The 15,754-nt window shown below is 37.7% G+C and overlaps 2 protein-coding genes across 3 annotated transcripts; both read right to left on the bottom strand.

Annotated features, from left to right (window-relative positions):
• Positions 1–94: 94 nt before the first annotated feature.
• commd4 (COMM domain containing 4) lies at positions 95–4,353 on the bottom strand. Of its 2 annotated transcripts, none has more exons than XM_077211057.1 (8): positions 4,239–4,353; positions 3,960–4,031; positions 3,790–3,855; positions 3,659–3,698; positions 2,919–3,038; positions 858–938; positions 596–772; positions 95–511 (listed from the first exon to the last, which is right to left on the bottom strand). In XM_077211057.1, the coding sequence occupies exons 3-8, from the start codon at positions 3,841–3,843 to the stop codon at positions 471–473; spliced, it is 513 nt and encodes a 170-aa protein (XP_077067172.1). In that variant the 5' UTR covers positions 3,844–3,855; positions 3,960–4,031; positions 4,239–4,353; the 3' UTR covers positions 95–470. The 2 variants fall into 2 exon arrangements, with proteins under 2 accessions (XP_077067172.1, XP_077067171.1); XM_077211056.1 differs by having other exon boundaries at positions 4,220–4,288.
• Positions 4,354–10,056: 5,703 nt separating this feature from the next.
• LOC143720447 (uncharacterized) lies at positions 10,057–15,100 on the bottom strand. The gene is made up of 9 exons (XM_077209922.1): positions 14,324–15,100; positions 13,608–13,718; positions 13,457–13,525; positions 13,340–13,387; positions 13,124–13,249; positions 12,828–12,998; positions 10,938–11,580; positions 10,382–10,692; positions 10,057–10,151 (listed from the first exon to the last, which is right to left on the bottom strand). The coding sequence occupies exons 1-7, from the start codon at positions 14,606–14,608 to the stop codon at positions 11,494–11,496; spliced, it is 897 nt and encodes a 298-aa protein (XP_077066037.1). The 5' UTR covers positions 14,609–15,100; the 3' UTR covers positions 10,057–10,151; positions 10,382–10,692; positions 10,938–11,493.
• Positions 15,101–15,754: the final 654 nt, after the last annotated feature.

The raw sequence follows: 15,754 nt of genomic DNA, 5'->3' as shown, positions 1-15,754 counted from the left end.
CCCCAAACTGTTAAAAACATTAGTAACAAAACAAACAACAAAAAATTGACCAAATGAAATCGTAAGGAACATTAAGGAAATATAGAAACTGAACTGCTGTTATTACATTTATTTATTTTTAAAGAGAGAAAAAACAATATATTTAAGAAAATGCACATGATATTAAGACAAATACATGAGGTGAGATGAATCACTAAGAGCTTTTTTTTCTCCGGATGTCATTCAACCCGTGACAAAATTTTCAAAGTGACGTCTGGTCCAAAAAGAAATTAATAAAAATTATAAATCTGATTGATGTGTTTTTTTAAGGTCAGTGCTCAATTTGAGCAACCACATTTAGAGACCTCTACAAAATACATAATGTTAGAAAAACATTTTTCTTTTCTTTCTGAAAAGCACATTTCATGTACACGGACAGATTCTGTGCACGTGCACATTTCATCAATACTCTTCAACAAAGGATGACTGGTTCACTGTAGTGCATTCATCATAGTCTGTGCTTGTTTGAGTTCTGAAAAACAAAAAACAAGGACATTTACAATATGCATAATACAATATATGATTACGGATCCCAGAAGGAAAATGACTTGGCCACCTGTTAGCAGGACTCTGAACTTGTCAGCAGTGATGGAGACAACGGTGGTCTCTGTGGAGTCGGTCTCGGGGTCCTGAGCCTGAAGTCTGAGCTGGACTGTGGGTTCATTCACTTGCTTTATTTCACTGGAGCTCAGGGTGTAATCCACACGCCAGTTCACCGCTTCCAGACGACCCACTGACACAAGACATGGATCAGGATATTATACGCAAATAAATAAACCAGGATGAATTTCCTTTCTTTTTTTATTGGCAATACTCACATCGTAGGCTGCTCTCCCTCAGCTTTTCCTGTAGAGCAGTGTGTTTATCCTCATATGATTTACACAGTCCTGTGGCGTGCTCTAAAAACAAACAAATACATGAATAAAGCGTTACGCTTTTTCAGATATTACCTTTCATGCAGTGTGTAATACAGCTGTTTGTGACTGTAAATGGTCTGCAATGTTTCAAAGATCAAAGTGCACTATAAATGGAGTTTTTGTCTCCCAAAAGAAAGAACCGATTCTGAACTGCCTGAAACGAGTCGCCAGTAATTCCAATCTTAATTCCTGATCGTACGGATAATGCACGGACAGATGGTCTTCACTGGCTGCTCGTGAATAATGTCTGCTTTGACCCTCAAACACTGTAGTTGTAGCTGAGACTGGAAGAATTTGATTCACGTTTTCGACATGTCGAGAAGACACTGATTTCTGCGCTGCTAGAATTGATACGGTAAAACCGACACCATCATTACTGTTCGTGTAGCTGTATTTCAAGTGCTGAGGAAGATCTGGAGCTGAAATTGAGAAGAGGACGTTTCATTTCCGGCACGCGCTGTAGACCAATCACAACAGACTGGGCCATCTGACCAATCAGAGCAGAGTAGACCAATCATGGCCATAGCCAGCTATGAGGTCACAGGACCTCTGTATTTTTCCGAGGTGTAATATAATAAATGCTCTACTTTAGTGCTAGCCTGGTTCTACCAGACTCTCGTACATTTCATTTGTACAGAGAGTCTGGCACCGCTCCATTGACAAGCGTTAACTTCCTTGTAGGCGGGTATTCTATTGAAGTCTAAAACTATTGGATCTGCCCAGAGTCACTCTATCTGCCATAACCAATCGCTGACGTTTGGTCGTGACATATGTCTTTTTCCGAACCCCGTGGGAGGATGGCCATAAACACAAAACTAAGCAAAGATTGTTCTTGCTCCGGCTTTAAATTCTTGATATTCGGCAGCGTTGCCACAGCGGACCGAATGGCTTCGCTCGCATCTTTCTTATTTTGAACTACAACTCAAAATAACGCACGAGTCGACATCAACGTCATCGTTCTCAGCCACTCCCTCTGTTCGCTGATTGGCCCGGTAAAAAATTGATCGGAGAAAACCAAAAGTCTACAGCGCAATCCCAGACGCAGTACTGAAGGAAAATGAAATTGAGCGGAAGTGCGTAGGAGGGCGGAGCCAGGCTACTTTAGTGCTGCACGGTACCAAGATCTTCTCATCTGAGCTGCCTCATTGGTCTGTCACCGCTCGTCAATGTCAAAATTTGAGATGTCCAATCAAATCAAAGTAGGCGGGCTTTATGTTCACAGAAGTTGCTGTGCGCGAATTCCAGCGCGAGATATAGTTAACGTTCATAAAGTGTGAAATAAGATGTAATTAGCTAAACTAAACATTTCATATTTGACAGCTGTTTTAGGATAGAAATGTTAAACAACCGGAAAAAAAAATAAGGCAAACTAAAAAACTTTTGTCTAATTTCGCCATTTTGAATAGAAAATATGTCTATGTAATTTACGTGAATCATGTAAAGTAATGTAAGAATTAGTACCTGTCAAGAACCATAATAACATATTAGGCATAAGATTAATTATGAATGTGTACATATTGTGAATTAATTTAATAAACTTATTTACCTAGCGTTCGTAGACTTTAGAAAATTAAGTTGTCTAAGAAAATGATTAATAAAACATAGCCTATAGGCAAAATACCAGTTGAGTTGACCCTATGTTTACTTTCTTCACTGACATAGATTCAAATGAAAAGACTGTAAATCAAAGAAGGGCAAGATATAAGGAGATAATAAGGAGACCTAGAGAAAAAGAAGATGGAGATGAGGAGAGAACAGGTATTGAAAAATTGTCTACTGCCCACTGACATGGTTTTAAAGCTATTTCTTATCCATTTTGACCTTCAAACGTATTAAAATGCACATATGAAGATCAGAGAAATATAAATTTTCTCGGGGGAGCATGCCCCGAACCCCCATAACTACAGTACCTCAAATTTGGGACCTATAAAGTCCAAAAAATGATAAAGTGCATATCCTTACCTTTAGGCAGGCCAAGCTGCTGTAGTTCACTGGAGAGAGATTCACTGTCTACATCATGTTTAGCAGCACTGGACAGGATGAAACTCAGCACAGCTACACTGGCTTTAATGTCTCCAATTTCTGGAAAAAAAAAAAAGACAAATTAGGAAGAGATATGGCAGAAAATACACACAGACAACAGAAAAGACATTTATTTAGGGATGTATACATTATATTGGTAACATATAGCTTAGCAGTCAATATTACAAAAAATTAAAAATAATCATTGGTCAATTAATCATTAATTTTATTTACAAAACACTTTTTGAAAGGTATATAATGGATATTTAATTGTTGCTCATGTCCTAATGTTTTTTTTGCAATTACACTTTTTCCATCATCTAACACTCAAATAATCTTTAAAAGCACTTATAATTTAATAACAATGTTAAATGTTATCTTTAGCAAATCTCAATATCAATATCCATATCTAGTTTTTCCACACCTTACATTATAATGCTGTTTAGCCTAAATTCACTTGTAGTATTTAAAACTACTAATTTTAGTTTTAATACAACAAATATTATTTGAAACGAATTTTAATATCAGCCATTTATTGTTATAGGCCATAACATGAAAATGATTATCAGCTTATCAGTATTGAAACATTTGAATTATAATAATAATAATTTCATTTGACACATCACTATTACTGAGAATACATGACACAAAAACTGGGTTATGCCTTTGGTTATACTCACCAAATTTTGCGTCTGTGGTTAGCTTTGAAACTTTGTCATACTGAAAACAGATAATTGTATACAGTCACTAGTTAAAGGAATATTAATTCAGTTCCCAGTATAGCAGTCTGCTGTAGCCAGTGCTCTCTTACATCAATGCCTTCATCCAGCAGATCTTTCATGACTTGCACACACAGAAGTTTCATCTTGACGCTCGACTGTGAACAACAGCAATTAAGTCAATTACTTTTGAGAAGTTTTCGACAGAAGGTGTCAAAGGGGACATCAAAACACCTATTCAATTTAGACAAACCGCACTTACTATTCTAGCTAAGGTGCTTATTTCTGCAAGGACCCAGTCAGGGCAGTCCAGATCTCCACAAAATCGGAACCTCTGAAATTAAAAATGAAAGAGCAAAATGAGTGAAGAATGTTTACTGTTGCCTAGACGATTAGCGTGCGCTATCCACAATATGGAAATAAATCAACTATACACAAAACAAACATATTATAACTTTAAAAGTTTCCAATGTGAAACCAAAATAAACCCAGATATCGTCCAATAAGAAATAAGATAAATACCATTCTGACAGTCAGTCACATATGATGTCTATGGTCAGTCAGCTGCTTCTTCTTCTTCTTCTGGTATGTAACGGTGGATGGTTGGCAAACCAGCTTTCCGGTGTGGTGCCACCGACTGGACTGGATGAAGAAATATTTTATTTGTAGATCATTTTATAACAGATTTTATATATATTCTATCAGTGTGTAGCTCCTTTTATAAAGTTAAGAAGTTCGTGATACAATAGTTGACTGATTTGAGCCCTTATTTTAAGTCACACTAACTAAAGTGACATTTTTAACAAGACAAATTACTGTTTTATTCCGAGTTCCGACTGAAATCGCACTATTTTCAATCTTTTATTATTCGTAATGTCTTTTATTTTCACAGATATGTTATCAAAGCCCTTCAAATTAGAATAAACATGGTGATTGTTAATGCTGAATTTGTATGTTCATGCATTAGCCACGATCTGCTTGAATCTGCTTGAATCAGGCAACATGTGTAGACTATGATGTTTACCATAATTCGGTAACACTTTACAATTAGATAAAAAAGTTTGTAGACAAACTTTAAGTTCTGCCCCCGGACCCCCCTAGAAGTACCGAGATCCACCTACAAAAATACTATGGGAAACACAGTAGGCTAAATGATGGTCTACGAAAAATGAAAATGTTATTATCTAATTAAAATACATGATCAGGATTTTACCACCTCCGCCTCGTTTTAAAGGGTTAGTTCACCCAAAAATGAAAATTAAGTCATTAATTACTCACCCCCATGCTGTACCAACCCCGTAAGACCTTCGTTCATCTTCGGAACACAAATGAAGATATTTTTGATTAAATCTGAGAGGTGGATCACTGCTACATAGGCTGCCAGAGGGAATGAAACTTGACGGCCCAGAAAGTCATTAAAGAAAATGTTTAAATATTCCATGTGCCTACAGTGGCTCAACTATAAGTTTATCAAGCGACGAGAATACTTTTTTCCCGAAAAAAAAAACATAATAACGACTTTATTCGACTATTCCTTTTCTTCCTTGTGGGCCTGAGACGAGAGTTCAAGAGATTTCCACGACGCATGCGCGAGAACTGAGAAGAGAACGTTCTTCTTCTAATACTTCTTGTTCAGTTCTCGCGCATGCGTCGTGGAAATCTCTTGAACTCTCGTCTCAGGCCCACAAGGAATGAAAAGGAATAGTCGAATAAAGTCGTTATTATGTTTTTTTTTTTTCGGAAAAAAAGTAGTCTCGTCGCTTGATAAACTTATAGTTGAGCCACTGTAGGCACATGGAATATTTAAACATGTTCTTTAATGACTTTCTGGGCCGTCAAGTTTCATTCCCTCTGGCAGCCTATGTAGCAGTGATCCACCTCTCAGATTTAATCAAAAATATCTTCATTTGTGTTCCGAAGATGAACGAAGGTCTTACGGGGTTGGTACAGCATGGGGGTGAGTAATTAATGACTTAATTTTCATTTTTGGGTGAACTAACCCTTTAAGCCAGGAAAATATAAAGTACTGAACATCTGCATTTCTTTATTTCTGTTTTTTTGCTTTAAAAATAAATAGCATATTAAGCCAATTAACCTGTCAACAAAAGTCTGAAAAAAAAATGGTATTACACTTGACATTCTGTCCCCCTCACTTCTGATGGCTACGCCCCTGCCTACGCCCCATGACGCTTTGCGTGAATTATGGGTGTAACTTCCGTTAAACTGAAAACAATCAGTGAAAGACTCAAGGGTGTAATCAAACCCGTCTAAAAGGATTAGACATTCTCATATTAGACATTAGGCTTGTTTGAGATGAGCAAAATCTGCGCAGAACCGATCACCGGCGATCAGCGCGTAATGCATGCCGATTAGAAATGTGTCCGAGTGCGGTCCGCCTTGCTCTAATGTCATGCTGACGTGTGTCAAAAAGCTCTCGCGAGCGCAAGTCGCACGTGTCGGATTCTGCAGTCGCACGCAGTTGCTCTCCACCGACTGCGCTGATCAAAAGCATGATGGGAAACGACTTGCTTACGACACAGCTTAATGTTGATTGATTTAAACAACCGTTATGTATTGTTCTCTTTTAAAATGTTTGATTTTAAAACTCGGATATCATGTTTTATGTGTATATACATATACATGTATGTTATGTGTGAATATTCCCAAACTCTCGGACAATGCGATCTCTATGGGTTATGCAATGTCATTTTATTATATACAGGTCCTTCTCAAAAAATTAGCATATTGTGATAAAGTTCATTATTTGCCATAATGTAATGATAAAAATTAAACTTTCATATATTTTAGATTCATTGCACACCAACTAAAATATTTCAGGTCTTTTATTGTTTTAATACTGATGATTTTGGCATACAGCTCATGAAAACCCAAAATTCCTATCTCAAAAAATTAGCATATCATGAAAAGGGTCTGTAAACGAGCTATTAACCTAATCATCTGAATCAACTAATTAACTCTAAACACCTGCAAAAGATTCCTGAGTCTTTTAAAAACTCCCAGCCTGTTTCATTACTCAAAACCGCAATCATGGGTAAGACTGCCGACCTGACAGCTGTCCAGAAGGCCATCATTGACACCCTCAAGCAAGAGGGTAAGACACAGAAAGAAATTGTGGCGTGGCAGGAGGTAATCAGCCTGTGGCACTGCTGAGGTGTTATGGAGGCCCAGGATGCTTCGATAGCGGCCTTAAGCTCATCCAGAGTGTTGGGTCTTGCGTCTCTCAACTTTCTCTTCACAAAATCCCACAGATTCTCTATGGGGTTCAGGTCAGGTTTGAAAGAGTATGTACTGTGAAACTGTACAAATCTTTCACTTGATGCATTTATTATATGAATTATTAATACATTACATACAATTATTCTAAGTATAACACAGTGTAGTTTGTATTTTACTCCTATAGTTCCTAATATTCCAGTTGTCCTTATGTTGTCCTACACTTCCCCATTTCTTGATTATTAGACCCTGCTTTTTTCATAATTTATTCATGTAAAAAAAAATAAAAAAAAGATTTGTTCACAATTACATTTAAAGTGTCTTTTGTGACGTCCAGCATAACAGAAACCTGGGAACTGTGAAAAAGTGGGACCTGTAGGACCTCTTTGTTCTTCACACTTTACTACCTATAATATTTAACTTACATTTTGTATTTTTATTTTTACTTTTAGATGGGGCTTTGTGATTCATGGTGCAATCGATGGACATTCCCGACTAATCACATACCTAAATTGCAACACCAACAACTGTGCCAGTACTGTGCTGTCTCAGTTTATTCAAGCAACATGCCTTTACGGTCTGCCCTCTAGGGTTAGGTCAGATCACGGTGGTGAGAACTTACAAGTGGCCTTGTTTATGAACCTTGTACAAGGACTTCAGCGCCGGAGTCACATTACTGGGGAATCTGTCCACAACCAAAGGATAGAACGTTTGTGGAGGGATGTATTTTTACATGTGCTACAATCATTCTACAGCACGTTCTACAGTCTTGAAGATTCTGAACTGCTTGATCCCAGCAATGACCTTCACAAAGTTTCGCTCAGCATAGTTTTTCTTCCACAGATCCAAGCTAGACTACAGCACTTCAAAGAGGCATGGAATCACCATGCTTTGCGGACAGAAAACAATAAAACACCAACACAGATATGGACAGAAGGAATGCTGTCAATGATAGGAACTGACAGCACAGCCATCAACAATGTGTTTGGAGACGATCTTTACAGGCCAGAACATTTTAATGAACTCCTGGTTCAACATGGCATTGAGTCTTTACCCACAGCTGAAAATGAAGAAATCCCAGCTGTAACTGTTGAACAGCCTCAAATTAACCTTACTCCTCAGCAAATGGAAACGGTTTCCCATGCTATTGACCATATTGCAGATTTGAAGCTTAGGTTTCAGGTATGTTGTGCAGAAATTGCTAATGTTTTGGCAAACTAGTGTTGCAGATTAGAGTGTTATAAAGAATGTCATTCTTTTGTAATATTTTAATATGTAAAAGGTTTAACTACAAGAATGCTCTGTTGAAGAATTAATAGATGCTTAGATGCTGACATTGAAAAACTGATTTTCTATGAAAAGCTGGTGTACAAGTGAGAGAACCTGAACAAACCTGAAAAATTAGCAATGTAACACTGTTTTTCCACAATAAACATGAACATGCATATTGCAGAACAATGCATTTTATTTTGCAATGGATGCACATCTCAAACATATTTGACTTCAAGGTGCTTCTTAAATGAAACTTTAAATTTATAAAAGCTGTACTCAGTTGTAACTACCTAAAATTACTTTGTGAAAAAAGGTAGGCTAATATTAAAGCTTAAAGGGATAGTTCACCCCAAAATGAAAATTCTGTCAGTAATTACTCACCCTCATGTTGTTCCAACCCTGTAAGACTTTCGTTCATCTTCGGAACACAAATTAAGATATTTGTGATTAAATCTGAGAGCTGGATCACTCCTCCATAGGCTTCTAAGGGATTGAAACGAGAATACTTTTTCTGCGCAAAAAAACAAACAAACAAAAAGTATTCTCGTTGCTTGATAAACTTAAGATTGAGCAAACACAATTTGGAAAATGGATTTAAGTATTCACCCATTATACTGTAGAAATTTTAAACATTTTGAATTTAGCATATGGTCTGGTTTTCTTTTGCCCTTCTGTTGCTGCCTTGTGGGGAAAAGTTCACATAAAAAAGACTGCAGAGGTCCTTTGCTTGAAGGGGCCTCTGCTCATTGACGAACATGTCATAAAAAAGTGCAGGATATTTCTGCATCTCTTCCAGCAAACTGAGAGTTTGCAACCCTTCTGAAAACCTGCATAACAAACATAGCAGTCAATGGAAGTTTCAAGCTGATGATAGTTATGTTGTCAAAAAGGAAAGGCTTAAAATTTTACTTCACCCCAAAAAAATTTCAATTCTGTCATTAATTATGACGGTCTACCCGTAAGACCTTCATATACTGTATGTTTTCAACACAAAAGGTGTTCTATCATGACAACTCTCAGGAGATGTTAGCATGGTAGTATCTTTATTTGTGTTCTGGAAGTTAACTTAAGTCCTGGGGTGTGGAAACCCATGCGGGTGAATAATTAACAACAGAATTTCAATATTTTGGGCAGACTAACCCTTTTAAACCACTTACTGGTCCAAGGCAGTCTCCCATTCACAAAGAACTCTGCAGCTGACTGGACAAGAGAGTTCCTTTCTGTCAGGTGTGATGTATATCTCAAGGCACCAATGATACTTAAGCTGTCTGCTGCTTCTGCAATGGCACAATTTGCCTCCTGAACAGTTGTTGCTTCCTGTATCTAAAACAGTTGCGAAAAAAGCTATTTTACAATTGTGAGGAAAAACCATTTGTATAGGCACAGAATGAAACTGTTAAGCAAAGAGAACCGTTCGGCCTGTTGATAGAAAAGCAGCTCTAGATGCCCTGTGTTCTGTATGACACTGATGCCTGCTCAAGCAGAGCTGAGCAACATGTACCCATTAACTGTTTATATATGTACTTTGAAAGCTGTAGCTCACAATTAGGGTAAGGGGCATTACATTTCTGACACACACTTGTGGGTGTTTGGTCAATCACAAAGCACATAGAGGAGCTAAAATAATGCACTGCATATGAAAAATAATGTGTTTTTTTTAACGTTGAAGCATGTCAACACATTTTCCAAATACACAAAATAATGATCTTTAATAATAGCATCATATAACACCTTTAAACAATTATTTAAATTCTCAAACATCTCCGTACCTTGATTAGTTGCTCCCTCAATGTATGATCTCAAACCTCATCCACTGAGGCAGAGGATGTTGGCATACCACAGATCTGTTGAAAAAGCCTTTCGGAGAAGAAATGTGGGCCAACTCCTCCATGGACGACACACATAGCAATCATCTTCCCCACTGATGCATACAAGCTATTCTCCAAAGCTAAAGTAAAACAGAAGAAATATTGATGTCAGAAATTCCTACAGAACCATTATAAATACTTTTAAAAGTTAATATTTTACACCTCAGTCACCCCTGGCTTAATTTTTGTTATTAGAATTCAGGAGATCTGTTCATAATTGGACAATTTTAAATGCAGGTGAAAACAGGACTGTCATCCTTACATTCTACAGTCTTACATATCTAATGTAACAGGAAACCTGAGTACTGACCTTGTGTGTCTAGAGCCAAACTCCGGTCTTTCTCATGGCCCTGAAAGACATTTGATTGATGGATGGCCCACATCAACAACCGCAAGTATTCTCTAGTAGGGCCGCCTTCATCTATTGCCCCTTCCCCATCTTCCTCAGGTTCAACAAACACTACATCTAATTTTGCTTGTGGGTTGAATCGTCGCCGCTTGACAGCTTGCAGGCTGCACTGTAGTATGTTTTCTCTGAACACATTTATTTGGTTTGCTGTTGGGCAAATGTTTCCATCAATTTTGCTTTGCAGTTTTTTTAGAATGGTCTGTAGGTCAACCCTGCAAGAGCCAAAGATTGGATTGTTTTTAGTCAAATGCTGAACATTATGGTATATTTTAGAAAATTGCTAGTTGCATAAAGCCCCGCTCACACATGCAGGGACTTCCAGTCACAAAGCAACCTCATCCCATTATTTTTAAATGAAGAGTTGGTGGCTTTGTGTGTGTGTGTTTATGTTAATTTGCAAATGCATAAAAAGTATTTTGTTAACTGTAAGTAAATGTAAGCATATATAGGAACATACTCATCTAGGGCCACAGACCTCCCTTGATCTATTAGGGATAGATCTACAATGTCTGATTGCTGGGGAGATGGAGAACTAAGTGGTGTCTCTTCATCAATATCAATGACAATTGGCTCTGTAGGTTGGTCTTCAAAATTAAAATTAATGAATGGAGTCTGGGCTGTGAACAAAGCCACAGAAGGCTGTACAGAGGGCAGAGACTGGACTGGACTGGGGATAGAGCGACTGGAGACTGGACTGGGGATAGAGCCACTGGAGACTGGACTGGGGATAGAGCGACTGGAGACTGGACTGGGGATAGAGCCACTGGAGACTGGACTGGGGATAGAGCGACTGGAGACTGGACTGGGGATAGAGCCACTGGAGACTGGACTGGGGATAGAGCGACTGGAGACTGGACTGGGGATAGAGCCACTGGAGACTGGACTGGGGATAGAGCGACTGGAGACTGGACTGGGGATAGAGCCACTGGAGACTGGACTGGGGATAGAGCGACTGGAGACTGGACTGGGGATAGAGCCACTGGAGACTGGACTGGGTATAGAGCGACTGGAGACTAGACTGGGGATAGAGCCACTGAAGACTGAACAAAGGGCGAATCCACTGGAGGCTGGGCAACATTTACAGGGTCACAGTCTTTTTCCTGACATGAAAAGAACACAGAACTATAATGACAAAACTGTGATTTAATAAGTAGTGTTGAGTTAAAATTGTTGATTTCTCAAATTTAATCAATTCTCATTTAGACAATCCGATTCTTAAATCCCAAGAATTAACCTTTTACTCTATACTGAGTATGCTCTATTCTGAGTTAAGCTTGAAGCACACTTTATGACTAGCTGAATCATTCTAAGAAGGAACTCAACACATTTGAAGACTATATACTTACACTGGAAAAGATTCCAAACACTTACACACATACATTAATGTAGACTGTAATCACAGACTGAACACAACTATACTGACTCTATACATTTGGGCATGATGAGTTATAATCTGTCATGTACTGGATTTTATTTGGTAAATGTGTTTCCATCATAGTTTATGTGCATGTTTTCATGCAAAATGCACATAAAAATAGGTGGATGGACACATAGCGAGGTTTCAAACATCCGAGACCGATGGAGAGGGGGTTTTTTAGTCACTAATAATCCAAATTTCAAATGATAAAAATGTTTATTTAATGTTATCCATGTTATATTTCATCTTAACTAACAATGTGAACTTTTAAAAATATCCATTATGTCATCAAGTTTTAAATGCATCATTATGCATGAATTCTAGAAGAGTCTTTAGACTTTAGAGTCTTTACAGGCTTTCCTGTAGCTCAAACAGTAGAGCGTTGGCGCTAGCAACGCTCATGGGTTCGATTCCCAGGGAGAGCAAGAACTGACAAAATGTAAAATGTGTACCTTGAATGCAATGTAAGTCGCTTTGGATAAAAGCGTCTGCCAAATGCATAAATGTAAATGTCTTTACATGCAAGACCCATAATTTGCAGATCAACATACTACTTATTTTCTCTCAGGCTAGTAGCAAATTACATTAAATTAAATGTGGAGGATATTAACTGTGAAAAGATGATTGACAGGCCAGTTTATGGTGTCCGTTAAAGACACAGTTTTATGACTGGATAGTATGCCCCAAAGCTTGGCTACTCTTGTCTCACACACTCAAAAGTATGTACTTTTTCTTCACAAAAAGAGCACATACTTTTAGGCCATGGAATAACTAGGCAATCTGGGACGCAGGGATTCTTAACAAGCCTTAAGATCAAATTTAACGGGGACAATCAGGCCAAAAATGATGATAATTTATCAATAAAAGGTAATGCATATGGCCAAATCAAAATCAAAAACTTGCTCAAGTCATACTGTGGTAGTTACTTACCAGATTATCAAAAGGTGATGTCCAAAGGACATACAATGTACAGAATGGTTTGATTCCATGATCTGAAATTGACCCAGTAGAAGTGATCTCTATAGCATTTGAAGTAGTAGCTTCCTGGATTCTGAACACCTCACTGGCCATTTCATCTTTTCCAATAAAATCAAACAAGACCTAAAAACAAAGAGCCCATGATGGCAAATATTAATAAAATAAAGAAATCCAGAAATGAGGAAAAATAATTAAATAAAACATCTATGAAAAAAAACCTTAATCCTTCTTCACAATGAACGTCTTACTTGAATTGGATCAGACATGATGAACTTCCTCTTATTCACATCTCCATTTGGATATTTGGCTTTCAGATATTCTCCATCTAGAGGTTCAACACGGGCTGCCATTCGCTGGCGTCTTTCCTCAATGGCCTAAAAAATATATGTATATGTATATATATATATATATATATATATATATAAAGAAAATTAAACAATAAAATATTTAGTGGCAGCACTAACCTTTTTGCGCTTTTCTTCCAGAACCTCGTAGCAGCGCCTCCTTCTGTCCTGCAATACCATATATGTAATACACATTTTTGTTTTTTGGCAAGCAAACTGCGAATAGTCAAAAATTACCTTTTCTATATCTGCCAACAAAGAAGCATTATATTCTTCATCTTGCTGGGAACGTACAGCTCGCCAATCCTGAAGGAAATAAAGTACAACTATGAGTCACAAATCAGTCATATTTAAAACCATTGACAACATCATAAATAACTTCACTCACAAAGAGATTTACAGATTCTGTAGTCTCAGCACTGAAGGAGGTTTCATCAAGTGCTGTAGTGCTGGATGATTGTTGTGAGTTCTGGGGAATGGCTGCGGATGGTGTCATTACCTAAGAGAAGACAAAAAATACAATGACAAAGAATTTTTTAAGAGTTACTGCAGAGTAAAGAAGTTACTTGAACTGTCACCTAACATTAACCCCTGGTTTCACAGACAAGGCTTAAGGCTAGTCCCAGACTAAAATGCATGTTTGAACTGTCTCAACTGAAAATATCTTGCTCTGGAGATGTTCAAATATGTCAGCTCCATTGTTCTGTCACAATGTGCACACATGTAACATTTTCTTGCACATCATTTAAACTAAGGCCTATTGGCTTAAGCTAAGGCCTGTCTGTGAAACCGCGGGCCTTAATGTGCACTGTGCAGAAACATATAATTTGTATTTAAGTTAAATTAAAGCCCAATTCAACTGAACATGTCTTAAAGAAATGTCTCGTTCATTTAAACATTTAGGGGCCAGATTTACTAAACAGGACAAATTAGCATGAGAACACAATGCACTGATGGAAGTGTAAAGTTCTGAGAAATACTAGTAGTACATTGACGAACATTAGTGAATCACATCATAAAGTTTGGTTATGACAAAGGAGGGTTGTGCTGGAGCAAAAGTAAATCTGGCCCTTGGACTTTGTTTAACATGTAGTGAAGTCATACCTGTGAAACTTCAGCTCTTGGGACTATATAGAGCCTGCTCTTTCCAATTACTTTTTTTAGGTCTTTCACACTATTTGCATGCACTTTTTCTATCTTCCGTCCTTTTCCTGCTCTTGCCAAATAAAAACCTATTAAGTTCAAATTCACAGTTGGGTAGCATTGGCAGACAAAATTGTTTAATTCAGACAGAGTCCAATTTAATTGAATTTTTGATCGTTGGATTCCTCTCCCTGTTGTTTCATGCAGTGGTCTACCTACAAAATTGAAAATACACATAAGCAACATAAAATAAACAACAGCTCATCAGTTAATCATATACTGTATGTAATAGATCAGGTTTAATATACAGATCACTACCAAGTTTGGTTAACAATAAGTAACATTTCCTGTTTTTAAAAGGATTATTTTCCTGTATTTAAAATAAGTTTATGCCCACCAAGAAAATACAATAAGAAAGTATAATAAGAAAATCATTGCAGTGTAGAGAGCTCCATTGATTATGAGTTTTTGAAAGTGTACTACTTTGCATACCTCAAATTGACCTAAAGTAATAAACAGCTTCAATGATTATAATGCTAGCAATCTTTGCTCACTTTTTTAAGGTTGTATTAAGGTTTTTCATGCTACTAACAACAAAATAAAAAGTTTTTGCTTTAATAAACTCATTGAAATGTGCAGCTAAATCCAAGTGACTATGATGACCATAGCAATGGATGAAACAAAACAATCTGATACTGTGTGTCAAATCAAATGATCTGTGCATTAAGTCTTAGAGTGTAAAAGCTAAATTATAGAAAAAACATAAAAAAAACAAGAGTTCTAAATACTTGATTTTATGATCTGTCATGACAGTAATTTCTTTTTATGAATAAACAGGATAAGCTAATGTTTTGAGCAACCTCCATTACTGTTACGTCGCAGCAAGGACAAAGCAGAGAGTGAATCCAAATGCAAGCACTTTAATAATCCAACAAACAGGTAATCCAGGGTAAACTCAGAACTAGGAACAAGGTACTAAGAACTCAGACTACAAGCAACATTAAACAACAACCGACAAAACACAACTGAAGCACAGGGGTTTAAATACACAGGCAAACAAGATAACAAGGGGGCGGGGCTAATTAGAAACACCTGGAGAGACTAATAAACAAGAAAAACTACAAAGGACTACAAAACATGGCACAGGACAGGAAATAACAAAAGTCAACACAAGACAAGGAAAACATAAGACAGGAATCGTGACATAGCCCCCCACTTAAGGAGCGGATTCCAGACGCTCTTCATGAACAGTCCAGGAGGGAGGTGGAGCAGAGGCGGACCCGGGGGCGGGATGGAGGGCCAGGCCCATGGAGCGGAAGAGGACCTGGAGACTGCGGCAGGACGGAAGGCCAGGGTGGAGCAGGCAGTTCATGCGGCCAGGGCGAAGCAGAC

Source organism: Siphateles boraxobius, unplaced genomic scaffold (genome assembly GCF_051911475.1).
Source record: "Siphateles boraxobius isolate OS27281-9 unplaced genomic scaffold, OSU_SipBor_1 65, whole genome shotgun sequence".
NCBI classification, from domain to species: Eukaryota; Metazoa; Chordata; class Actinopteri; order Cypriniformes; family Leuciscidae; genus Siphateles; species Siphateles boraxobius.
This window is presented reverse-complemented; position numbering and strand designations above follow the sequence as displayed.

Coding starts and splice junctions, on each gene's coding strand:
- LOC143720447 (XM_077209922.1), bottom strand. CDS start 14,608: ATGTTGCTTATGTGTATTTTCAATTTTGTAGGTAGACCACTGCATGAA. Junction 13,526..13,607: donor CAGAATCTGTAAATCTCTTT/GTGAGTGAAGTT, acceptor TATTTCCTTCAG/GATTGGCGAGCTGTACGTTC. Junction 12,999..13,123: donor TCATGTCTGATCCAATTCAA/GTAAGACGTTCA, acceptor CTTTGTTTTTAG/GTCTTGTTTGATTTTATTGG.
- commd4 (XM_077211056.1), bottom strand. Junction 3,856..3,959: donor TAAGCACCTTAGCTAGAATA/GTAAGTGCGGTT, acceptor TGTTGTTCACAG/TCGAGCGTCAAGATGAAACT. Junction 939..2,918: donor GCAGCTTGGCCTGCCTAAAG/GTAAGGATATGC, acceptor GTTTGTTTTTAG/AGCACGCCACAGGACTGTGT.